Here is a 26,013-nt window from a genome sequence, read left to right on the forward strand (position 1 = left end):
ATTCAACCAATTGATGGAATGATAAAACAAACAATAAACTGCAAAACTGTTCCACAACAAATATGTAATAACTTTGTTAGCTTATTCTAATCTCACTATTAATTGAACGTGTGGTCAAACACACTCCTTTGGGGCTGGGAGCACCAACAACCGAGGAGCTAGGGTACACCACCCGTTGCCAGCCCCACAGTTGGCAAGGCTTGCAGCGGCAGTAGCGTTCCCAGCGCTGCCCCTGCTGTGAGCCTCTTTAGCTGTGGGGCTTGAAGTGGGGAGAGTGTTATCAGCTTCAAGGCTCACAGCAGAGGCAGTGGGGGGAACGCTGCCGCCATTGTGAGCCTCCTCAGGTGTGGGGCTCACACAAGTGGCAGTGTTCTTTCCACTGTCCCTGCTAGAAACCCCACAGCTGACAACACTGCCCCTCCTGCAAGCCTTACAGTAGGTGTCATTGGCTGTGGGGCTCATAGTCATTGTGATCCTGGGCTCCCCCTGCACCAGCAATAAGGTGTGATGGGATCTAAAGCACAATTGCGCAGATCTTGTATTAGATGCACTGTACCTTTACCTACATGGGTACAGGAGCCCTGAAGAAAAACTACTTACCAACTAATGAACATCAAGGTGCCCTACCTCCTCAGACACCAGCCTGAGTAGCACTTTGTTACCAGAGCTTCTGAAACCCCAGAGTCAACCTGTGCCTGCTCAGAAACTAGTTAGAATTGCATGCAACACATCGTTGGCCATAAATACTGAGGAAGAGCTGCAGCATCTGAGCCCAGATGAAAGGTCATGGGACGTGCCTGAAGACTAAGAGGGCTATTTGGGAAACATGTCCAACTAAAAAAGAAGGGGTAGAATGGCAGCCAAGATGGTTACATTCATTACCTTCCTTAAACCAGGAGAATGTTGACTCATTCTCTCCAAAGACTATCCACCACTGAAATTACAGATCAGAATTTAGGGATAAACTTGTGAGCATGGGGTGCTTTGTATGGGAAATACTTAGGAGGACTGTTACAGGGCCCTAATCTTTAATTAAGTTTCCACACTTTTGGACTGACTCAAATCTTTTGACCTTTTGTACATCATTAGTTCTTTTTCTAGTAGGGGTTTTTCCTAATGTACCCTAGTTATTTATTAGCTGAGAATCTGAGACGCTTCTTAATGCATAAGGTTGGGCAGACTAGGTGTCCTGAACCCCGGACACTGTCTGCTAAACCATCAGCAAAATCTTGGCTCAATAAGGCCTCCCTCCCTGCCCTTCTCCTGATTTTAACAAGGTGTTTGCTTCTAACTAAGCTCCCCCCTCTTCCCCTTTCCCTTCCTGGAAGATAGTATTACATTTGGCTAGACTGCCAAAATATTATTAGCAGGGAACTTCAATGGCTTTGTCGATTGCACCTGGAAGATAAGTCAAGTGATATTTTCCAGGAAGACAGAGGTGTGAAGGAAGGTTTGACAATAAGGGGACATCTAAAGTGGTAAAATAGGATACACCTGCATAGGTACCCATATGTTAACTGGTTTTACTCATATGGTAACTGATTTTCTTAAGCTGACATTAGAATCTGATTTTTTAATAGATATTCAATGTTTAACAGGTTAAAAAAAAAGTAATTTGTCAGATACGTAAACCCTGAGCACTTACCCTCTGCTAGCCAGTCTGATCCACCAGCTGACAATGATTAAAGGTTCTCTAGTTATACTTGCTGGGCATGTCTACACGTTCATTAATGAGCTGTAATTACAGTGCATTTAGTTAGTATCTGTAATGACAAATACTGACTTAACGTGCTGTAATTGGCGCTACAGTGTATTAGCTCAGATGCACTTTTTTGTGATGCTACTGGCATTAGCACAGACTTCCCCACTGTGCTAATGTGCAGTATAATTAGTCTTCTGTGCATTAAGCATCTTGTGTAGAGGCACCCACTTTGTCATTTCTTTAAGCTTAGTAAGTACTATATGAAGTAAACCAGGGAGGAAGTTGAGCAGTGCAGGGCTGGGGCCCAGCGAACCCAGCTGCTCACAACATGTTATTGGCCTCCTGGCAACATAGAGAAGATAGTGCCAGAAGCAGGCCCTCCAGCACTAGTTGTGTATAATGTCATCTTTGAAGCTGTACTACACACTGTGAAGAAAGCCCTTGTTCACTCACAAGATCATCAGCTCTGATTCATAGCGAACCAAGGCATTCTTTTCTTGCACCAGCTTGAACCACTCCTGCATCAGCTTTGGATCGTCCTTCTTCCCCATGCCTGCAAAGACAAAAACTTCTTAAGCATTCAGCTGATGTCCTGACATCCCTATGAGCCCAAGAGGCAGGAACACAAATGGGGGCAAACTGTGCAAAGAAAGCCAAGCAAGATGCTGCCAGAGCACTCCCAAGCCGGGTCCATTTAGTTTGCCCACAGCACACAAAGAGGAGGGCACAGAACTGTGGAAGTCACCTCCTAAAGAATTCTCTCCTCCTTGGATATTTCCTGAATCCCTTTTACCACTGCTCTCTTCTCTTCCCACTATCCCAAGTCCATCATTTTATGACTCATATCTACTTCACTTTCATTTGATGAACTTTGCTAACGCTTCTAGTTCTCAAGCAGTTTACTGACTGGTAGATCTCCATCCCTACAATTGTAGCCTTTTGATGTACTTTTCCTTTCCTCAACCACATAAAATTGAATCAGTGCCCTTTTGTCATCGTCTAATGAAAAACTTTCTTTTCACTGGCTTCTCCATTAGATGTTTTTCCCATATATCTCTGCCCTTTTTGGGAAGTCTTCTGTGTGTGCAATCTATTAACAACAGTCCACAGTATCCTATAAGTAAGTTTTCCCCTACAGTATTATTCATCAGTATTAGAATGAGACACACTGAAGCCTACCTATTCTTGCTAATGTAAAAAGGGGTAGGAGGAAAAGAGTGCTGGGCCTTGATGACCCAACTTACTTCTCATTTTCTTAAATGTACTTTATCTTAAAAGGAACAACCTGCCCTTATCCAATAGCCTACTGACAAAACTCCACTTTTGTCAAGAGCTATGCAGATTGAATTGCCATACTATGGTTCCTTAAAGTCTCTGTAATGAGTTAGGTGCATGTCAAACTCAAGAGTACACTCCTTCAAGGCAATTCCTATTCTGGGTCTTTGATTCAGCCATGAACCAAGTACAGATGGATCCCTATGACTGCATGCAACCGCACTTTGGTTGTAGTGGTCTGCCTGCCTGCCTGCATGGAAGTTGTTGAAGGTTTGGGGCTTTAAAGATGAGAACTAGGATGCAGGGATTTAATTGACAGCTCTGACTAATTAGATGTTATAGACACAGAACATCCATGTTAAAAGCAGCTTCTCTTGGTTTTAAAGGCAGTCTGTTTAATGTGCTAGAAACAACCAAGCAGCAGGTTTTCTATTCTAATACCAAATCCTGCAAAAACTGGACATACATCTCACTCCAATGGCCAGTGAACAAAATCTGTGGCCCTCCTCCATCCCTAACTCCAGTGTTCCCTTGGAGCCAAACAGTAAGGTCCTGTACATCCTGCTAAGCAGTTGTGAGGCTGTTGCATAGCTTAGTAATACCTGCAGCTGAAATACAGAGTCCGTGAACCCTTAGGAAATGCTGCCCCTCATCCACACCCACCCACAACAGACTCTGGCTCTCTGGATTTTATACCAGTCTGTTGCTCAGTTCTAAGCATTCCTTTCTGAGCATCTCTGCACAATATGCCCACCTGGCCATGGGAGAGGGGAATTTATACATGCAGATATCCAGTTCAGGGGAGCCATGAAAGCACTGGGAAATCTCCCCACCCTTTCCAGTGCCAGGATATAAAGAAAATAAAAATCTCTAAGAAACAGCCAAATACACATTGCTACTGCCCTGTGAAATAGATTGATTTTTGTTTTAAATAGCCAATGAGCACAGGAATGTGGGAGGGGTGGGGAGGGAGGGTGGACAATTGATGTGAGGGAGCACTATGGAAAGCAGAGTAAGTGGTTCGCAAGAAACTACACCATGATCACATCCCAATCCCTTCCCCCATGCCTTGGCAATGGAAACTCTATGGCAAATTCCATTTGGGACAAATTCAAGAACGCACTCGCAAGACACGGATTATGGAAGACTGGTCTGGTTTAGGTTGGTTGGCTATTAAAACTCAGGGATATTTTGCAAACCAGTCTTTGTAAGGACACAGTATTCCTTTAATCCATACATACAAATGAATAAGCCTGTTAATGAAGGAGATTCTCTTCTCTCACCCCCATCTCCCAGACACCCTTCATGAAGAATAGAGAAAAATCACCAATGAAAACAGGAGCTTTGCAGTGTGACGCTGCTGCAGCCGCGATTGTAAATCAGTGTCCCTTGGACTTTGAGACGTCTCTCCCCACAACTTAAAACAGAAAAAGGGATACTGTACCTTTAAGAAATTGCCATGTGTTCATACAAACTTGTTACAAGATTTCTACTGAGAAGATTAATTGAAGGAAAGAAAGAAAGGAGTTTGGGAGTTGGGTTGGTTTCTTCAGTCACTAGCTGACTAGTGCTGCTATGACAATTCAGCTGAGGCTGAGGGGCATGGGGTTTGCATGAGGTTACATTACCTTCGTGGGCACAGCAAGGGCAGAAGGAGAGAGGTCTACGACGTGGTGTCCCGGCATTGGGCTCAACTTCAAAAGGAGCAAACGAGGAAGAGGAAAATGGGGGAGAGGAAGAGGAAATTGGAAGTGGAGAGGAAGGGGGGAAGGGGTGAAATAAAAGACAAGCAGAGGACAAAAAGCATAAAAGAGTGAGAAAGAAAGGAAACAACAAGAAGAAAAGAAACGAAAATACGAGAAATGGAGAAGCAGAAACAAGGGAAACAATCTACAGATGAATAAAATCCCTCATTGGCACAGATAACGGACAAAAGCAGACTGAGGCACTGGGGAAAACTTACTGAGCTACATATCTTCCTGGAGACAGATTACTTTTGAGTTTTTCCCTGCTCATTGCGTACGTTCAGTTGCATTGTCTTAACTCTAATACCATACCATATAGATGAGATTCCAGGAAACCAAAGTGAGGATGGGTGATTAATTACCTTCAGCAACATTGGTTTCTTAAGTGAAGTTACAAAAAGTCCCACTTGTATCTGTATGGTACCAACACTAAACAGCAACCCTACCTTAAAGATTTATCATGGTAAGTTTATCACAACAGCTTCTACTGGTAGTGAAAATGTTCCTTTTTTAATGGAACAGAGGTCCCTGAGATATAGGGCTGTGAAGGGAAAATTTGGTTAATATATGTGGGATGTGGCATGTGAGAAGCTGTTGGCTAGGATACTCTGTCTCAAACATTGGTAAGCACATGTATTTGTTAGTCTATCAGCATTTAGAATCAGAAACAATACCTAAATAGGCAAAAAATGACACATTTCAGTATGTGTGGGAGGGAAAAGGTCACCCAAAACTCATTTTAGCAGTTTGTAACAATAAAAAGCCAGATTATTTTTCCCCTATCAGCCACCAACATGCAATTCTATTCCACCCTGCTTGAATACCTGAAAATACGTTAATGTATTAATGTAACAACTTCCATAACATGCTAACACTTTAGCCTTAAGTCTCAGTCACAGAAAAGGAGCAAGAAAGTGGCAGACTAGTCCATCTTCTGTGTTCACTGTTTTTCAAGGACTTGAACCAGGGTGTAAAAGGAGCCAACACTTGAAAAGTCAACATTCCAATTCCCACCTCACAAAGTGAGGCAACGGCACAGGTCTCTGAGGCCTGTTACACTGAATCCTGCATTGGTAATGGTAGCATAGATAACACAGTAAGTCTTTTTCCTCTTTTCTATTGGTATCTGATGAAAGAAACATGTGTCTTGTACAGAAGAGCTCAACTACTTGAACACTGAGAATCCGCTTTTCAGCAGCACTCAATATTATAGGGACTAGGACATGTCCACCAGTAATCACTGACATTTCTGAAAGTAACACAGGTGACCACCTGCAACAAGAAGGTGAAGTCCCTGGATGCCAGAGCTGGTGGTGTATGCCACTAGCTACTCAGAATGTACAGCTGTAGTTAAAAAAAGGAAGGAATGCCTGTGTCAGTGGAAGGCATGATTATCTGATGAGAAGAATGCATAATGCACAGACATTCACAGAACTCTGGTTGTATGATTGAGAGTACAGCCCCAGAATACCACCGAACTGGGAGAAGTTTCAGAAGGGACCATCACAGAACTACAGCAGCACAGAGGCAGTACATCAGCTTGCAATCCTGTGGCTGAGCAGTGTGGTTCTCAAACACAGGAAAAAACTTTTGCACTGGGAGTAGGAGGGGTGACATTAAGGAGGGGTTCCACAACTGGTTGCATGATAATTACAGCTAAAGCATCAGATCAGCCTTTAATGACATTCATATTCTCAAACACTTATTTTCAGTCATTTAGACCTTGCTTAAAAATTACATTTGCACTGAAATCTCCTAGGGCTCATCTACAAGTGCCTTTTTAGAGTTACGATTAAAGTGGATTCACCTAAACCACATAAAGACACCTCTAGTGCAAATGAAGAGGACTCCCTCTCCCTACCCCAGGAGTTGGTGCAGAATAGTCATTGTACTTTACAGCCAGACCCCGTCTTACTTTCAGTTCCCTGGGTGGAAAAATCTTGACACTTGTTTTTCAGTCAACAAGTCTTTTTTTTTGAGAAATCCTCAAGCAATCAATGTAACAAAATGTTTAAGCTTTGGAGAGAGAGAGAGAGAGAGAGAGAGAGAGAGAGAGAGAGAGAGAGAGAGAGAGCATGTATACACGTACACACACATGCGGGAGGGCAGTCTCATAAAAAATGCAGCTCTGTTTATTTCATTATTAGTGGTTCTGTAGGCCTGAATATAAAAATAATGATCTGCCTTGTTTGATTTAGAAAGAAGTACTCTAGAAGTAACTGTAACATACACACCATCTGAATTCTACCTCCTCACTCAAATCCCTGCCAGAAGGCCATTTCTGTAAGGAGTCAGAGTGCTAAGCAATATCTGTCTCTATATGGAAATATTCTAAATTACCATAAGGGTATTTTCGTGCTTGAATTTTCTCTTTTACATTGAGAGTTTGCTGAGCAAAACAATTTTTTATGGGTCTAACAAAGCATTGAGCACAGTGTCAAATGAGTCAAAACGTGCAGCAAATTATGCTGTGAGAATGTTTCTAGTTACAGATGCTAGGAAGATACTATGTCACTTACAGGTGAGTGCAGAATTGTTCCAAGGCAGAAGTTCCCAAACTTTTTCTTATTGTGCATTCCCTTCCAGATTTACCAGTTGCCTGTATACTCCTACTCTACTATCATACATTTCATATTTTAATCCCTTAAATGATAATTATTATACTGAAAATTAAATCCACCATTTACACAATTTATCCCACATACCCCGCCAGAGATGTCTTGCATATCCCCAGGGGTACACATACCACAGTTTGGGAATCTTTGTTCTAAGATGACAAGGAGTTCCTGAAGTGGCAACTACAGACAGCCTAAATTTGTATTTACTTTGACTGTCTTACACAAAAATCAATCAGACCTGGCCTGATATGTCATCTGAATAGGCTTAACTATGTGTGCACAACTGTAGGCTAGTAAATGTTTTCACCACTGGAGCACCAAACAGTGAGATATCAGGAGTGGGTATAAACATTAGTCTCCTGAAAAACACCATGGAACATATAAATCTAGCAAGAATAAAATGCAACTACTGTTTTGCACCTACAGTATGTTCAAACTGCAGCCTTTTTCTTATCCCAGGTATAAACATATTCCAATACGTACACATATCTGATAATGTATCGAAGTGGCAAAGTTACAGCGTTTCTGGAAAACTTGAATCTCCTGATTTTTGCACAATCAAAACTCTCACACCAGGCCTTTTAAAAAAAAATGCAACACATGTTGTATTATGTGCTGAATGCCACAAATTGCAAAGGGCAATATAAACTGCATTCCTTCCAGGGTTGAAAACTTACCTTTTAATATTTCAAAATGCCAAAAGTGTGCCAGTCTTCATGTCCCAGTAAATGACATGAGCTAGTCACAATTTTTATAAAAACCAGAGGTTCAGGAACAGTGCATCCAAACAATACTAATGGGGAATATGAATATAATGTTAAGAGCCTCTTCAGTAAGACAGTGCTGCAAAAATGTTGATGCCCATCTGCTAACTGAGCACTGGCACAGAAGTGTTTAATACACACTGATCTATCACCCTGATGTGGTACACACAATGCTGTCAAAAAAGGATTGTGTACACACCTTTACAAAACTCTCATCTCCCCCTTGGTGTCTGTATGACTCTCAAGGACTCTCCATATTCCATGTCTCACTTCTCTTTTAAAGGATCTTCTTTCTTCCTGATAGGTTTGGTCCTAGCTTCAACATTTTCCCAGGAACTCCCCACCACCCCAAAAAAGCAGTCCCACCTGCATTTGGCTCCATTACTACTTGCACTGTTCCTTCTTCACCACCTAAAATTTAGCTTGACTCCTTTTCTCAACTCCCATTTCACACCAGAACCACTGTCCCAGCCTTGGTGTTTCTTCGTATGTCACCCTTCTTTCCACACCCACAAACCATAGCCTTTACTGACTCTGCTGCTCCCCTGCTGACTCAGATTCCCTCCTAAAGGTACCTGCAGCCCTATCCAACTGCATCAGGGTAGGAATGAACCCTCTCTCCTTGGCAGCCTCTTCACTTTTTGGAATGCCTAATATTTCATCCTCCTGAAAAAGATTCCCCAGGCTCAGATATAATGAATGATTGAAATTGGCTCCAGACTTTTTATTAAAATAAACATGTCGATGCTAGAGAGTACAGAAGTGTATTCCCTGGCCTGTACTGCAGCAAACTACATAGCACTACTGCAAAGAATTATTATTGCACTGTTTATGAGATACCCACCATGGTGTTGTACTGCACAATATGATATTACACCGAACAGTACTGTGAGGCATTATTATACTGAACAAAACCATACAGCAGCTTGCACAACTCTGCTATCCCTCCTCTATTCAGGCACAACATTCTCCTCATATTCACTGATTCTGGTGAGCGCTGCAATGCTGGCAAACAGATTCACAACTAGATGTTTAAATCAAGATAATTTGATTTTTTAAAAAGGAAAATATTTGCATTATTCCGGGAGAATCAATTCCATTGATCATCACAAACACCAAATGTATTCTTCAGGTGGATCCCTTTAAGAAAAGGCCTCTTAACAGTTATTTAAGAAGACTATCAGGAACAAGTTAATTTGATAAATCAAGAAAAAAACTTATCCCTTTATCAAAGTAATTCTTTTAGGTAGTTCACTTATCCACATTTAAATTCTGAGAAGTATAATGTTTGAAAGCTAGAATTATTTACTTAAAAGCTCAGATTCCCATGGCCTATGCTTAAACACAGTGCTGGGCAGACTATAAGCTCTCTAGAAAGCAAAGCAAACCACATTATGTTCTGGCTTACCAAATGGTACTGAAGATTTTATGATTTGTCCTGACCTGCACTTGTTACATCTCCTACCACCCTCCACCCATTTGCCTTGTTGTTTCTCTCAAGGTCATCATCTTCCCCCATCATGCATAGCCCAGCTTCCACATGTGTGGCTGACACAGCTAGGCCCTATCTAGGTAAGAAAAAAATCACAACCTCCTTGCTAGAAAGGTACTAAGACCATTTCCCTAAGCAGTGCAAGGCCAATGGGACCAAGACACTTGGCTGATAAATGTAAAAAAAATCCACCCATCTTTAAACACTTTAAGCAAATTTCATACAGTGTAATGCTGGTGAAAAGTCCCATAATAGTCAGGTTTAGAAAACGATCTTTTCTCCCTCCCCACAGCATGGAAATAGAGTAGGCAGTGGAAATGTAAGCCTCCTCTACTCTTCTGCAAACGAGATACAATCTGGAGGTATCTAAAGATAAGAGGGAAGCTCCATTTCTATAGTCTTTGGCCTGTCCAGTGGGGCCACCATAAGGGTACTTATTGTAGCAGTCTGCACTCTAAAAAATGGAACAAGATGTATGAATTTTTTCACATCACCAAAAGCCCACGGATGGTAATACCATTTTGTCACTATGAACCTGAGCTGGAAAAAACAGGTCTTTAAATTAGTCTGCAAACTGATAGTTCCATATATGAGTTGATTGCTTCAGCCAACTATCAGCTAGGTAGGTACAAATCTCTGTGGTGGAAAAATTATTCACTAACTGCTAAAATACTGTCTTTGTTTCATAGATTTCATAGACATCAGGGGTGGAAGAGACCTCGGGAGATCATCGAATCCAGCCCCCTGCCCAAAGGGCAGGAAGTCAGCTGGGGTCATAGGATCCCAGCAAGATAAGCATCCAATTTACTCTTGAAGGTGTTCAATGTAGGTGCTTGAACCACCTCCACTGGCAGACTGTTCCAGACCTTGGGGGCTCAGACAGTAAAGAAATTCTTCCCTTTATCCAGCCTGAAACAGTCTTGCAGGAGTTTGTGACTGTTCGACCTAGTCATCCCTTGGGGCGCTCTGGTGAACAAACGTTCCCCCAGATCCTGGTGGTCACCCCTGATAAACTTATAGGTGGCCATCAGATCACCCCTGAGCCTACGCTTTTCCAGGCTAAAGAGTCCCATGTCTCTCAGCCTATCACTGTAAGATCTGTTTTCCTGACCTCTGACCATGTGCGTGGCTCTCCTCTGGACTCTCTCCTGAAATCCATACTATAACTTAAGAGTTTACGTGGGAGTTGAACTGAGGACACCTCTGCTTGTAAATGTTACAGAAAGAACAATTTTAGAGTTACCCATTTTATATACATTTATATATTTACATGTTTTATGTATATTAATACCTTTACATATGCAAGCACCTGCAAGCCATATTACAAGTCATTTTCCTATAACAAACTACTTTGTGACAACATTATACACAAAAATAGCTCCTGGCTTATGTCAACTTTCCCTTCTGTTTCTCTTTTACACTCTGAATCTATTCCTCCAAGTCATGCACTGTTGGAAGGACAATGCCCCACACTGGTTTCCTCCTGTCTCTGCTGTAAGATGCTGTTTCATAAACCCAGGAGAAGCAGAAAGCATGATTAAACAGGAACAAAGACAGCACAATGAAAAACCTGTGTGTGGCAGCACCTCAATTCCTAAATTAACCTGACCACCAAATGCAGCACCCCCATTCTGCACAAGCCTCATGCAATAGGAGTTGAGCTGATTTCCACAAGCAGTGGTGAGCCTCTGCAACTCACACCAACTTCAAACAGATACACTTCAAGCCAAATGGGACCAGATCCTTTGTGAAGTACTGCTTTGTGACCAAGGAATTAGGTTTGCATCCTGCTGGCTAACCAAGGTGGTTTGGCAATATGTGAAAAGCAGTTCTGGGCAAAACTCCCTCACAAATGCAGCATCCAGAGGGCTGGACTAAAACTTACTGGTAAAAATTGCATTAAAAAAGAGAAAGGGCAGCTGGAATACTATGAAATGGAGCACTATATAAAATACATCAATGGTTATACTTAGAACAGAGGAGATGAAAAGGATTAAAAGGAAAATCCAGGAAAAGAATCTGTTAAAGCAAAAAAAGCGACAATGTACCCATCCAGATGAGGTTTTGTAACCCCTTATCAGAACTCCTGGCAACCGTCAAAAACCAAAACAGATTTGTTCTGCAAATTCTTCAACTGCTCCTGCTTTTCTAAACTGGCACATTGTGTTTGCATTTGTGAGTTAAAAAGGGGATACCCCTTCCTAATCAGGGATGTGGCCACAGGCAGAAGGATAAAAGATGACAGGATTCTTTACCTGAGGTGGCTAACCAACATTATTTTGAAGTTCTATCTACTACTTATCAAGCTCCTTTCTTTACTTCAACCCTGTAGTGAAGGGAACTTGCTGCCAAATGACCTGAGAACCAAAAGGAATGAAAATAAGAGGAAACTTATTTATCTGACAATAACACTCAGTAAGAGTAACATTATATAAAGAAGTCCCTGTTTCAGCAGGTTTGACCAGTAAAATTGAATTTTTTTAAAGCAGATTAAAGGAGGGAGGCACACACCCGGAAAAGAATGAAAAGGCTAGGAAAGGAGACTGAGACTGGGACCAGGGTAGGAATGAAAGATGGATTGGATGAGGGACCTAGAAGGGACACTGGGAAATAACTGAACAAGTAAAGTGGGACCGGGAGTTTGAAGGAATGAGACTAGAATTTGTTAAGCAATGAGACTGGGACTGAGATGAGAAGCCTGAGGAAGGGAAACTGGGACTGGGTAGTTGATGAAAATGCAAATAGGTTAAAGAGACATTGGTAGGAAAGAGAGAGGAATGAGACAATGAGAGATCAGAGGAGGTGGGGAGAAAGGGATCACATTTTCATAGACACAGGCTTCTGGAAGGGACCTCAGAAGATCGAGTCCAGCCCCCTGCCCCAGGGCCAGGAAGTCAGCAGGGATCCCAGGATCCCAGGAAGATAAACATCCATATGTCTTTTGAAGGCATTCGGAGCCAGTGCTTGAACCACCTCCAGTGGCAATCTATTTCAAATCTTGGGAGCTCAGACAGTAAAGAAGTTCTTCCTTATGTCCAGCCTGAAACAGTCATGGAGGAGTTTGTGACTTGTTTCACCTTGTCATGACTTGGGGCGCTCTAGTGAACAGACGTTCCCCCAGATCCTGGTAAGCACCCCTGATGAACATATATGTGGACACCAGATCACCTCTGAGCCTGCGCTCTTCCAGGCTAAAGAACCCCACGGCCCTCAGCCTCTCTTCATAAGGTCTGCTTTCCTGACCTGATCATGTGTGTGGCTCTCCTCTGCACCCTCTCAAGCCTTACCACATCCTTTTTGAATACTGGAGCCCAAAATTGGATGCAGTGCTCCAGCTGCGGCCTCACCAAGACCGAGTAAAATGGGAGGATGACATCCTGGGATTTACCTGAGAAGCATCTGTGGATACAAGAAAGCATCTTGCTTGCTTTACTAGCAGCAGTATCACACTGTAGGCTTATGTTCATCTTGTGGTCAATCATGACCCCCAAGTCCCTTTCATCCATAGTGCTAGCCAGCGTAGCACTGCCAAGCCTGTAAGGGTGCTGCAGGTTTTTCTTCCTAAGGTGAAGAACTTTACATTTTTCAGTATTAAACACCATCAGGTTCTTGTTCACCCATTTCTTGAGCCTGTCAAGGTCAGCCTGGATCACCCTCCTGTCTTCAGGTGTGGATGCTTTACGCCAGAGTTTGGTGTCATCAGCAAACCTGACCAGTCTGTTTTTGACACCAATGTCCACATTATTAATGAAGATGTTAAATAGTATAGGCCCAAGGACAGAGCCCTGGGGGACCTCACTGGTCACAGGGCAACATGAAAATTGACTTCTGTCAACCATCACCCTCTGGATACTACCACAGAGCCAATTCCCCAGCCAGTGGATTTTGGTGAGGCCGAGGCTGCAGTTAGCCAGTTTTGCCAAGAGGTGATCATGGAAGACCAGATCGAAGGCTTTTTTTGAAGTCATGATATATGACATCAGTCTCTTCTCCTCTGTCCAGGTGATGGGTCACCTGGTCATAGAAAGAAATGAGATTGGTCAAGCAAGACCTACCCACAACAAACCTGTGCTGGCTATCCTTCAGGATGTTGCCATCAGCCAATCTGTTAAGAATGGCCTCTTTGATAATCTTTTCTAAGACCTTCCCCGGGATAGAGGTCAGGCTGATGGGCCTATAGTTTGCTGGATCCACTTTCCTCCCTTTCTTGAAGATAGACATTCTTCCAATCTTCGGGCACTTCACCAGCGCACCAGGAGTTTTTGAAAATCCATGCCAGGGGTTGAGCTCTGATGCTAGCCAGCTCCTTGAGTGCCCTGGGGTGTAAACTGTCAGGGCCAGCTGACTTCAAGGTGTCCAGCCTTTCAAGATGTTCCTTCATGCGGTCAGCATTGATGGAGGGTAAGGACTGGGCCTCCCTGACCCAGGCCTCTGTCCTGTAATGGGCAGGGGTGTCCTGTGGGACTGGTGAAAAACCAATTTTGGAGTGAATGGACCCAAGAGCCTGTGGCTACTAAAGACACTTCCCTCCCATGTCAAGTTTCCAGTCTCACTACTGCTGGGCTGTCTGCAAATACCTCTAAAAAACACTGACCAAATATCCCATCAATCTCTAGCACTGATCTACATCCAAGATGACAACCTGGGATTGCTTGAAATTATTCCATTAGCTCAAGTGGTAGAAGTCTGTATAGTGGACCTGTAGCTCTGTTAATCGCCTGTGTAGGAATCAAGATGATGTGGTGTGAAGACTTTCTGGGTTTTTTTCAATTTTCTTTAACCCCCCCCCCAAATAAATGACAAACAAAAACGATGTTAAATGAACATTAAAGCTGTAAAGTAAAAAACTGAAAAAATTGGGACATGCCAAAATTAAGGTTGTCTGTGCAACTTTAATCTGGCTGATTTGTGTATATGCATTATGACAAAGACATAAATGCAGACTGTATCAGGGCTTACAAAACCTCTGATTAATTCAATGCACAGGATGGAGCTGCTCTGGAATGACTAAGGTCTACTTCACAGCTGCAGAAGTTGGAAGTTGTATAGTGAATGAGCCAGGGAACTGCAGAAAAAGAAAGTATGTTAGTAGTTCCTGGAACAGTTTGTTTTCACAGCAATAAGAGATGAAGGCTGACTTGGAGAACTGAATGTGATACCTACCTCTTACGCAGAGTTCCTGTGTGGTGCTAAGAAAAATAACTAAAACTTTTCACAGGTAGTCACTAACTGTATGATGCTCAGTTTTTGCATGCCTGAGGTCTGATCTGCACAAGGGCTGAACACTTTCAGATAACTGAAGTCAATCAGAGCTGTCCTTTGAACAAGGGGAGTGCCATATCACCCAACATTCTCTGAAACCATCAGTTGCTAGAAATCTCAAATTGTGCACCGAAAATTGAAAGATCCTTTGAAAACCTTAGTTGTGCTGTGCTTTATTTCCCCTCTGCAAAATGGATTATTACCACTCCTTCACTTCACAGAGTCGTAAATTCATACAGATACCATAGGAAAATAAAAACTTGGCAATTCTTCAAAGAAAAGCTTCAGTAATTTTCACTATGTGGGTCCACATATGGAATGATAAGAAGAAAACAAATGACTGAATAGCTAATCGTAAAGTGAATGTTGTTCATGTTTTGCATGGAATGAGGCTGGGGTCCCATGATCTGGCAGTTAAAATTTGAAACTATGTATACACAAGAGGCTGAATTAAGGTTGCACAAGCTGCTATAACTTCGATATTTTCTAACTCCTTGTGCCTCACGTCAACATCTTTAAAACACAGTACAGCTTTCTGCTTAATACAGTGTGTGTGTGTGTGTGAGAGAGAGAGAGAGAGAGAACAGCTACCTACCACTGAAATGCAGCATCTGTTTAACAGCAACAATGCATGACATTTTAGAACAGGACGTGAAGAATGCGGTATCTAAATAAAGTGACAGTGAACATCTAGGGTAACAGAATGGAATGAAACAAACTGGAATTCAACCAGGATCCCAGGGTTAGCAATGAAAGTTGCTACGTGATTCATTATGCCTTACTGAAAAGTAACTCAGTGACCACGTCTACACGAGACGCTGACTGCACAGTCATTACCGGAGTTACTGCCCAGTCATGTCGAGGAATGGCTCTGGGCAATAGTCACAGGCTAATGTGCAGTTAGTGTCATGTAGATGCAGCCAGTGTTGCTAAAGTTAAATTAGTAAAGTGTCTTAATTATAGTAAGAGGTTTAACATTTAAAATTCAATTTATTAGGTTTTTTTGTTAGCAATTTTCATTTTCTACCTGGGGATGGTTTCAGTGGTCTCACCTGTTCCTCTGAGCTGGGTTCAGGTGTCAAAGGCAGATTTCCTACAAAGTTATCATTAATCCAGGTAGGAGCCCTAGCTATTAATAATTTTCTGTAGGACAAGAAAGCCCCATTCTAAGAACTGACAATCAGAATGGCAGACTGCTACACCTATGTGGTGCTCATGTGACTTCAGTGTCCCTTCATAGAGATACAGTGGCCCACCCTCACCTGGACTGAGGCTTAAATTCACTGTTAAACTGGAACAATACAGAAGATGAGTTTCTTCCATAAGCTTCAAAACTACACATCTCTTTCTGGCATTAAGTGTTCTGGCAGCCCCCAAAACAAGCGTAAAACAAATTACAAAGGTAACAAAAACTAAACTATAAATCCATATAACCCAGCAGGTTGTACTGATTCATTGCATTTAAAGGGATACTGCCTGGGACTGCATTTTGGCCTACTTTTAATTGTCAAGGAAAAATATTTTCAAGATGTAATATGAATGTCATGATTTATTAACCAAGAACATTCCCATGAAGTATTAAAAACTCAGACAAAGCAGACTTGTAGCATACAAAGTAAAACTGACTATAAATAGAAAATAAAAAGAAACAGTATAGTTCAGGGGTTGGCAACCCCTAGCATGTGCACCAGTGTGGCATGTGAAGACATTTTGCTTGACATGTGTGCCTTGGTATGGACAGTGGGGAACCTGCAAGGGGCCTGATCCTTGTTGTGACAGCACAGCTTCCTTCCCTGCCGTCTGCCCCAAGGTATGTGTTCTCCCACTGCCAGCAACAAGCTGGGCCAGAGCTCCGTTCAGCTACTTGCAGCTTCCCTGCTGCCTGCTGGCCAGCAGCCTGCTTTCCTGCCGCATGGCCAGCAGCAGAAGTCTGCCCAAAGCCCAGGTTTGTTGTGGCAAGCAGCTGAGAGGATGCAAGCAGCTGTACCAAAGTCTGCGGAGCCCTGGCCTGGCTCAATGCTGATGGCAGGTGTGCACATGCTTTGGGTCAGACAACGGGGAAGGAGGTGCAGGTGGGGCTGCACTGGCACAAGAATCGGGCCCCTTGCACATTCCCTGCCATCCAATTCTGGCACGTCAACTTCTTCCAAGTTGAAGTCGTGGCTGTTTCTGGCACTCTAACCAAAAACATTGCCAACCCCTGGTTTAGCTTGACTGACCAAGCTGAGAGAAATACAAAAACCAAACAAGCAGAAACTGTGAAAAGTAAATTGGGTTTTTATTTTAATAATTTGAGATTTTGTAGCACAAAAATTAGTTTTTTAAATGACAGTGTCCCTTTAAATGATTAATAACCGCATTGCTTTTAATGTTTTTAGCCATCATTAGTGATCTTGATGGGACTGTTGTCTCTATCTAGAGACAGAGGCATTAGGAGGAAGAGAAGGATAGGAGATACTGTGGAGATAGCATTAGACAGGAGTAAGGATCTGTTAAGTTTACTCAGCATCAACCCTTTTACAGCTCCTACTGACCACACAGGATGGTGCAGGGACAGAACTGATAGATCTGGGGGCTCTTCAAAATCTCTCAGTATATGATATTTCAGAAAAGAAAGACAGAGACTGATGTAATAAATGAAATACAGGGCTCCATGGAGAGAGAGCTGCATGAAAATCATCTCAAAGGATCTGGATAACAACTTAGGGTAAGAAAAGGGAGGGTTGGGGGGAAACCTTATGCACTGATACTTGAATATGGATGATGATTTTTTCCCCCCCGAAGGCATGGTGTATGATGTTAGACTGGAATTATCCTCAGTGGCTAGCTAGTCACATTATGGAATAGGGAAGCTAAGGCTGGGGGGACATCTTGGGAAAAAGTTTATGGAAAAAAGTGACAGTAACAAAAAAAAGCACACAAGCAAATTGAACTTGGAGAGATTACAATCAACTGAAAGACTCCCACTGTCTGCAATGGGCTGTGAATTAGTCCTAGAGTATATTTACTTGGGTAGCCCCATCCATCCTTGTCATACTGGAGATATAGACACAAATGTTTTCCCTACTCATAAATACACTTTGGTTTTAATAACTTAACATTCTAAAAACAAATGGAATGAGAGCTGGAGAAGACAAATCAAGTGAGCAGTTGGCTTTCTGATGAGTCCACATGGGGAATGCTGGTTGCTCACCAACTCTACTAAAGTAGATTTGGCAATCAAAATAGGAAATTGCCACAGGAAGGGGGAGAGGAAGCTAAAACAGCAAAGGAAAGGATTTTAATTTTCAAGGTGGGCAAACTATAGAAAAATGGAATTTACAATCTTATACTAAAACCACATATGAAGGGATCCAAGCAGCAGCATTCATCAAAGAGAGGAGAACTGGAATGTCAGAGGGATGATTTTAATCCCAACATCCAATAAAAAGAGCAATTCACTTTAATGTAGTTTTTGGCATGGTGAGTGTGATAAAGAATTAATATAAGAAGCTTCCAGATTAACATTCCAATGTTGCAAAGCAGGTCTTAGGGAAAGAGAGATCTGGATTCTGAGAGCAGACTCCCTTCTACCCTCCAGTAAAGGAAAAATGAGAGAAGTAATACCCCTCACTCACCAATGTTTCTGAGGTTCCTAATAGGAACCTTTTGTTCTTGTCAAGACATCAAAACATTCTGGATTCCTTTGGAAGAAACAAGAGGAGCCAAAGGAGAAGTAGGAGAGCACTGCCTCTGATTTATTTCCCCAGAGTGTGAGCAGCTCCTGCATTTTGCACATGCTTGTTTCTGTGTCCTTGTATCCTCTGGCTCACTGTATAATAAATTCTTTACCCTGATAAAACCTGGAGGGAGAGGCTGTCTTTGGGAAGGATTACCAGATTACAGAATTGACTTCTTACTAACAAGACAGGCGGCTGACATTCAAGGGCTAGATATTCAAATTTAGAAATTTAGAAACAGAATTAAGCTCTGTAAATCAGAAGAGAAGAGGGACAGACTATCTGGCTGTGGAACAAAATCTCTTATGAATAGTTTGTGGTGTGGGACAAGATCTCCTCTCCTTGAGCTGGAAAAGGGGTTCTGCTGTAGCCAATCAGTTATGTGCAAGACTTGTTTCTTCTTGTTGTTTGTAAGCCAAGGATGGGAGAAGTAGGTGAAGGGAAGGGTGGGAAGGAGGAGTGTCAGCAGGGTTAGTGTCAGCAGAGGTTCCGCTATACATACCACCCAGGTGCAAGTCGATGAGGTCACTGTAATAAGACTCTCCCCAATAGTCTACAACAAGGAAGTGGTGAAGAGAGTTATTGAGTCATATACCCACCCTAACACCACAAAATCAAAGCAATATATGACAGACAGACACAAGAGAAGGAAAGAGAGAGGAGACAGAGACAGAAATAACAAAAAATCATGCAGCCACATACATGTAAACATATTTTCACACACACACATTTTTTGAGTATGGGGACAGAATAATAATTCCCAGCAGGCAGGCAGGCAGGCATGGATTTCCAGGAGGAAAAGGCAAGAGGTCTGTACAGAGACTCTTCACCTCATTCAGTTTATACCAGGACTTGACACCAACTTGTTTTCTTTTCTTGCTGAGAAGGTAACAACTATTCTTATTTGCTTCCATGCTGAAAAACACGTCAGAAGGAAGCAATATAGTTTATCAGGGAAGCTGCAGAAGAGGTATAAGGATTGATTTCTTGGGAGGTGAGCATGAGAAGAGAGTGCATGGGTTCAGCTCGTGATTGTAGGGCACTGTATGCTGCCACAGCTGGCAACTGCATGCATACATGCATCTTAGGAAGACAAGGTATATGCATCTGCTAATATGGAGCATGTACAGGTGAAAACACATGTATTTTAATGTAGGTATATGCTTAGGAAAGAAAGAGTTTGTGTAGTTGTGCAAATGTGCAGTCATACAGTGTGTATATGCACCTCTGCTAGAGAAGGGCTAGCCAGCAGTCTGGTTCTACACTATGGTTTTTAGGGTAAGATGTATAATGTAGTTCCTTCTGTTTGGCTGAGCACATAATTTCCCACTGCAAGTAGTTCAATTCATAAAGAAGAAAGACTCTTTAATAGTCCTACAGTGATCTGAACGTAAGAGACATTGTCCTTGTCTTTTAAAACCAGCTACCCAAGATCACTATAAAGGAAGAGGAAGAGGAAAAAAAAGCTTCAGGAAATATTTAAGATGATGCTTCCCTCATTAGTTACTGATTTGAAATCAGTTAACAGAACATAAAACCTGAGAAGGAGCCCAAACCCAACCGGTTTCACCAGGCCAGTGAATTTATATGCAAACACTGCTAATACCTATGTTATGTACAGAGTGCCATCTTCCATGGAGCACTAGCCAGAAGGCAGAACAAAACCTTCAACACTGCTTATCTTCCTGTGCCTTAAAAAGCAGCAGTGATGCAAAAAGACGACCTAGTACCTCAGTACATAGAAATTTTTATCTAGAGACCAGAATGCTTAAAGGTATTGTTTCTATGGCTTGAATTTCATCTGTGGAAATATCAATAGGTTAGATTTTCAAAGACAGAGTAGCCTGGTATGCTATTAAGGAAACTAAGTAGCTATGGAAGGAGACAAATGTCTCCTAAGAATCAAAAGTAGAGTCAAATCAGAACATTAAACATAAGAATAAATAATTAAATATTCACATTTCTACAGGGCAAAAGAGTAACAGTAGTGTGCCTCATCACCTGTACAATAATTGTAGCGATCAAATATTTACTATAGATTGAAAAAAAAAGTGTGAACAATGAGACGGAAACACTGGAAGATAAAAATATTTATGCTAGTCAAAACTAAAATAGATCAAGGAACTTCTTGAAGGGCCAAACTAAACTAGGTGAATGGGCCCACATGATGGTACATGATATTCTGTTTTCATGAATACAAGGTAATGCAAATAGGAAGGAATAAACTGAGCTGTTAATTGTTATGGCTAGGTCCTAACTTAACCATAACTTCTTAGAGTCTGGCACCACCATGAGTGATGGAAAAATCTGCTCAGTTGCAGTCAATAAGCAAACAAAATGTTAAGATGTATATAGAATAGATTAATTGAAACTAGTTTAATGAATCATATGGGTAGATGAATTCTCATCAACAATACCGCAGTTTCTGTCACTATCTCAAAAAGATACTGCAGAAATATAAGCAGTACAAAGGTGGATAATAGGAAAAATTAAAGTCACAAAAAGATTTAAATTTTAGGAGAAATTTAAAATTCTTCAGGGTAGAAAAGAGATCGAAAGGGGACATAGAGATGATGAATGGTGCTGAAAAACAGATTTGGTGCTTGTTTGTTTATTTTTTATCATAAAAGAATAAAGGGGGAGGAAATCAAAAGGCAGAAAATCTGAAAGGAAATACTGCGACAATGTATGCCTTAGTTCATGAGACTCATTGCTACGAAACATGTAAATGCATACAAAGTATAAATAATAACTGAGAACACAAGAAGCATTATTCTTGGTCGGACCAGTGGTCTATCTAGCCCAGCATCCTATCTCTGACACTAGCAGGAATTGTGTGCTCTGGAGGGAGAACACTGAACCAGATATATCTGGAGTGATCCATCCTTTATTCATTACTATCCCTGGCATCCACCATTGCTGGCTCAGAGATGACAGAGGAAACATCTCCAACCATTCTGTTTAACCATTATTAACGGATCTGTCACCCAGGAATTTGTCTAGTCCCTTTTTGGACCTGGCTATCCTATCTGCCTCTACCACCTCCTGTGACAATCAATACCACAAGTTAACTATGCATTGTGTAAAAAAGTACTTACTCTTGTTAGTTTTAAACCTGTCTCTTACTAATTTCAGTGGGAGCCTCCTAGTTTTAATATTCTGGGACTTTGTGAATAACAGTTTTCTGTTCACTTTGTCCACACCCTCCATTTTATAGACCTCTATCATATCCCTGTTCAGCCTTCTCCTTTCCAAACTAAAGAGTCCTAGCCTTTTTAGCCTCTTCTTGTATGGCAACTGCTCCATACCTCTCATCATTTTGGTTGTCTTCTTTGTACCTTTTCCAATTTTACTACATCCTTTTTGAAATGCAGAGACCAGACAGTGTTCATGATGTGGGTGCACCATGGATTTGTAAAATGGCATGATGGTATTCCTGGGTTTTTTTTCCAATTCCCTTCTTAACAATCTCAATATTTTATTGGTTTTTTCTGGTTGCTGCTGAACACTGAGCTGATGTTTTTAGAGAACTATCTACAATGACTCTAAGGTCCCTTCCCTGAGTCATATCAGCTAATTCAGAATCCAGCACTGTGTACACATAATTAAGCTTATTTTTCTCCATGTGCATTACCTTGCATATGTTGACACTGAAGTTTGTCTGCCATATTTTTACCCACTCAGTTTGGTAAGATTTTTCTGCAGCTCCTCTCTGTCAGTTTGGGATTTGACTACCTGGAATAATTTGGTATCATCTGCAAACCTGGAGATTTCACTGTGCACCCCCACTTCCAGATCATTAATGAAAATGTTGAACAAAATTGTGCCTAATGTAGATCCCACTTTAGACCTCCCTCCATTCTGAAAAAAGTGACCATCTTTTAACCAGCTTTCAGTCCATGAGACAACCTTTCCTCCAACGCCATGGTAACTGAGTTTAAAAAAGTTTTTAGCAAGGGACCTTGTTGAAAGCTTTTTGAAAGTCCAAATGCATTGTGTCAGCTGGATCCCCTTTGTCCATGTCCTTGCTAGCAACCTCAAAGAACTCCAGCAGGTTGGAGAAGCAGGATTTCCCTTTACAATGGAAAGCTAGAAATGGAAAGTTTAAGGGGCAACTGAAAACAGCTTAAGAGTTCCATATTTTGCCTACCTTACCTGCATGCTTCTTCCTACCATTGGCTTGGCAGACTCTATAAACCTGAAGGGAGGACCAACATATCTAGCACGTTATAGGAACATCTAAAATTAATAACAATAACACCAATTTAAACCTTCATGTTTCAAAACAAAAATGAACCTGTAATTAAAGTTAGAAAGACATTTCTCCTTAGGACACACAATACTTACTACAGTTTGGTATTTTTCCCTGAAGCATCCAATGCTGGCTACCATCTCAGAGTATGACCAAGTTAAAAGGGACATGGAATTACTGTGTCAGTTGCTCTGCAGCAACTAGTTTCATGCATACTCTCACTCTGCAGTAAATGGAACTTGAGAACCAACATACCGAAGTTGAGGTTTCCCACAGAGTAAGAGCATGAACATACCCAGATACCACAGAGCAGCTAGCTGATGCATGGTATTCCCTACACTATTTAGTGTACCAAATAATCTGTTTGCCCTAAATCCTAAGAGAGGATGTTGGACTAGATGATCCACTGGTATGATCTTGCATAGTTATTTCTCTACATCTAGATTTCAGCTTCTGTATTGACAAACTATATAATAAAGCTGTGTTTCCTTCACCCTAATTAAATACCAGCACATTTTTCTATCTGTAGGAAACTATTAAGCAGAAGTGGTCCTCTTTAGATGTTGCATCAGCACCGTATACATTTTCTCTCTTTTTTAACCCCCTTACTTACAAGAATTCATTAAGAGACAGGCCTGATCATACATGACCCAAAACATAAGAGCAAGACTCAAGACCTTGCTATATAATGGCATTTGCAATGGTTTCAGATGCAGCAATCATTGCCAGGTGAGTGTCGGAGGCAATGCCACTGTCTCCATTGAGAAACAAGATGTATGCTGTGTTTAAGATGAAGATATATGTGCATCTGTGTGTGTGTGTGTGTGTGTAGTGTGTGTGTGTAAGTACACACACACACACACACACACACACACACACACACACACACACAGGGGCATGCTTGGGAAGTGGGGGAGAGAGGTTATGTTTTGACCTGTGTTTCATCCAACATTGGTTTAAGACTTTTTCTGGAATAGATGCATTTCCTGTTCATCCTCTGCAAAATTTGGAAGAGTCCAAACTGCTGAATCCTTTTTGATAAGATAAAACTTAACTAGAACAACCATTTGGTGGAAATAAGGTGTTTTACGAGCCCAGAACACCTCTTAGAGGCTGGCTGAAGCAAGAGTCTCTCTCAATAGAACATGGAGTAATGTGTAGTCCCATAATCCTCCTTTAAGAAATGGTCACAAGCATTCAAGGTAAGCCAGAGTTGGCTTTAGGTTTTTGTGAAGTTCTATAAGAAGTTATACAAGGCCCTAAATTTAAGTTCCCTTTCCCTTCATCAGATATCCAAAACCACTCTCAATTACTCCTGGACTTCTTTGATGCTTCTTCTAGATTGCAGTGGCACTCTCTATCTGGATGTCAGCAGCAGGAGGACAAAGAAGAAAGAATTCAGGATGAAAGAGAAAAAAAAAGGAATAACTAGAGAGGAGAGTTGTATTAATAAACTGCAATAACTGGTAATTCAGGAAAGACAGTAAGGCTATATATAAATGCAAAAATAGTATAGAGATAGGAGTGCCATTGCAGATGTGTTATTAAATCAGATAGTTTTTGAACCTCCACATTAAGCAGTCAGTTGGAACGTAAAATCCAGTGAAGTGGTCAAGCAAGTACTCCTATGCTGACCACATGACTCAAGTGAAGATCTTTGTTTTAATTAGCCACTATGAATTAAACTGTTTCTACAGAAACTTTCAGAATGTCCGACTGAGGTAGAAACATAAAGTGAGATGGCTGAGTAGTAACTAGAGAAGACCATGACAGATCTTTCTTTCAGTGACTCTTTAGCATGCAAACAAGTGCAGTCCTTACAAAAATGGTGGCTGCACTTTCACCATAATGCAAAGGCACCAAGCTGTGCCAACTTTCAAACAGCTCTCCAACTATTAACATTTCTGATTTCTAGGCCCTATGTGGTGTAGTGATCACATCCAGGCCTGCCAGACATATTCACTTGCATTTGCCTGTTGGGTATTTCTTATTGGACCTTTTCATTTTAACATGGGATTAGTATTGCTGAATTGGCGCTTCACAGGGAAATAAAGGTAGAAATGTATCCTTCAAAATGCATGTTCTCATATAACCTTCCACCCTGGGCTGGTAATGGTCATTTCATTTAGCCATACATATACTACATTCCCTTAACAACATGACATGGTGACACCTTTTGGTACGTGTGTGGATTTCTGCTATCTATAACTCAGTGAGAAGGTTATCAGTATGCTGGGCTGTACATTGAGGAGAAAGTACCTGCTGAAGCTGTTCTGTGATGGTCCCTTGAAAGGACGCTAACTTGGATAATACAACATGCTACAGAAAACACGCACACAGTTTCACAGTTATTTCTCCTCCCTCACCTATGGGAAATGGTGCTCTTCTTACTATAGCAGTTTTATGCAAGTCCCCACTAGAAAACCTCTGTGCAATTGGTCTAGGAAGCAACTAATATTCAGACCAACATATTTGGCTCCAACAATGAATAGACAAGCATTTCCTGAGTTCCAACTCAAGGCAAATGCATCAGAGACTTCTGATAGGGAGTAAAATGCCAGAGTTAGAAGATCATCAGGAAAAACTGGGTCTCAAAGTTCCAATGGGAAAAAAAGAACAGATTCAAGATCTGATTCCAGGATAAAATACTGTACTTGCACTTTCAAAGTGCACCCCTTGTCTCTAAAAACTAAAATTTTATGAACTTTTGCATAACTGTTATCAGCTCTTGCATGAGCATTTAATTAACAAACATTAAAAACAAACCAAATACTGTAAGATACCTGCTTCTCCCCTAAGGGCCTTTTCCACTGCAACCCCTCTCTCCTCCAGCTGTCTCTGCTTCTCTTCTACCTGCTCCAGCTGTTTTTGGATGATCTGTTAGAGAGTAGGAGGGGAGCACTTTCATCAGTATTTTCATACTGTCACACTCAGTCACTTGGGCCCAAATGATTGCTTCCTCCCCTTTCACCCAGAAACTCCAAAAAGAATGTTCAACTTGACATATGATGGTTTAGAGGCAGGTCATGGTTACTTCTGTTTAGGAGAGATGCGTTTCCTTCATAAAACTAGGGCAAACAGGCAATATTCCAACTCCCCAATGCAAGAGGTGGTGCAGTTTGCTTAGGATGACAACACAAATGGCAAGGGTGCTCAAATAATAAATCAATTTGGAAACAGCTAA

The 26,013-nt window shown here is 41.6% G+C and overlaps 1 protein-coding gene across 15 annotated transcripts in view; it reads right to left on the minus strand.

The window, feature by feature from the left end:
• Positions 1–26,013, minus strand: part of MICAL3 (microtubule associated monooxygenase, calponin and LIM domain containing 3) — a 231,236-nt gene that overhangs the window by 8,421 nt on the left and 196,802 nt on the right. For 10 of the 15 annotated variants that reach the window (XM_090043473.1, XM_090043486.1, XM_090043487.1 and 7 more), the window contains 4 exons: positions 25,613–25,706; positions 19,080–19,130; positions 4,606–4,671; positions 2,156–2,255 (listed from right to left, as the gene is read on the minus strand). In XM_090043473.1, the coding sequence (XP_089899599.1) occupies positions 2,156–2,255; positions 4,606–4,671; positions 19,080–19,130; positions 25,613–25,706 (311 nt within the window). The remainder of the gene's footprint in view (positions 1–2,155; positions 2,256–4,605; positions 4,672–19,079; positions 19,131–25,612; positions 25,707–26,013) is intronic. The other 5 variants (XM_090043484.1, XM_090043478.1, XM_090043476.1 and 2 more) reach the window with 3 other exon arrangements.

The sequence above is a fragment of the Crocodylus siamensis genome, chromosome 4 (assembly GCF_052110815.1).
Source record: "Crocodylus siamensis isolate JL-2025a chromosome 4, ASM5211081v1, whole genome shotgun sequence".
Lineage (NCBI taxonomy): Eukaryota > Metazoa > Chordata > Crocodylia > Crocodylidae > Crocodylus > Crocodylus siamensis.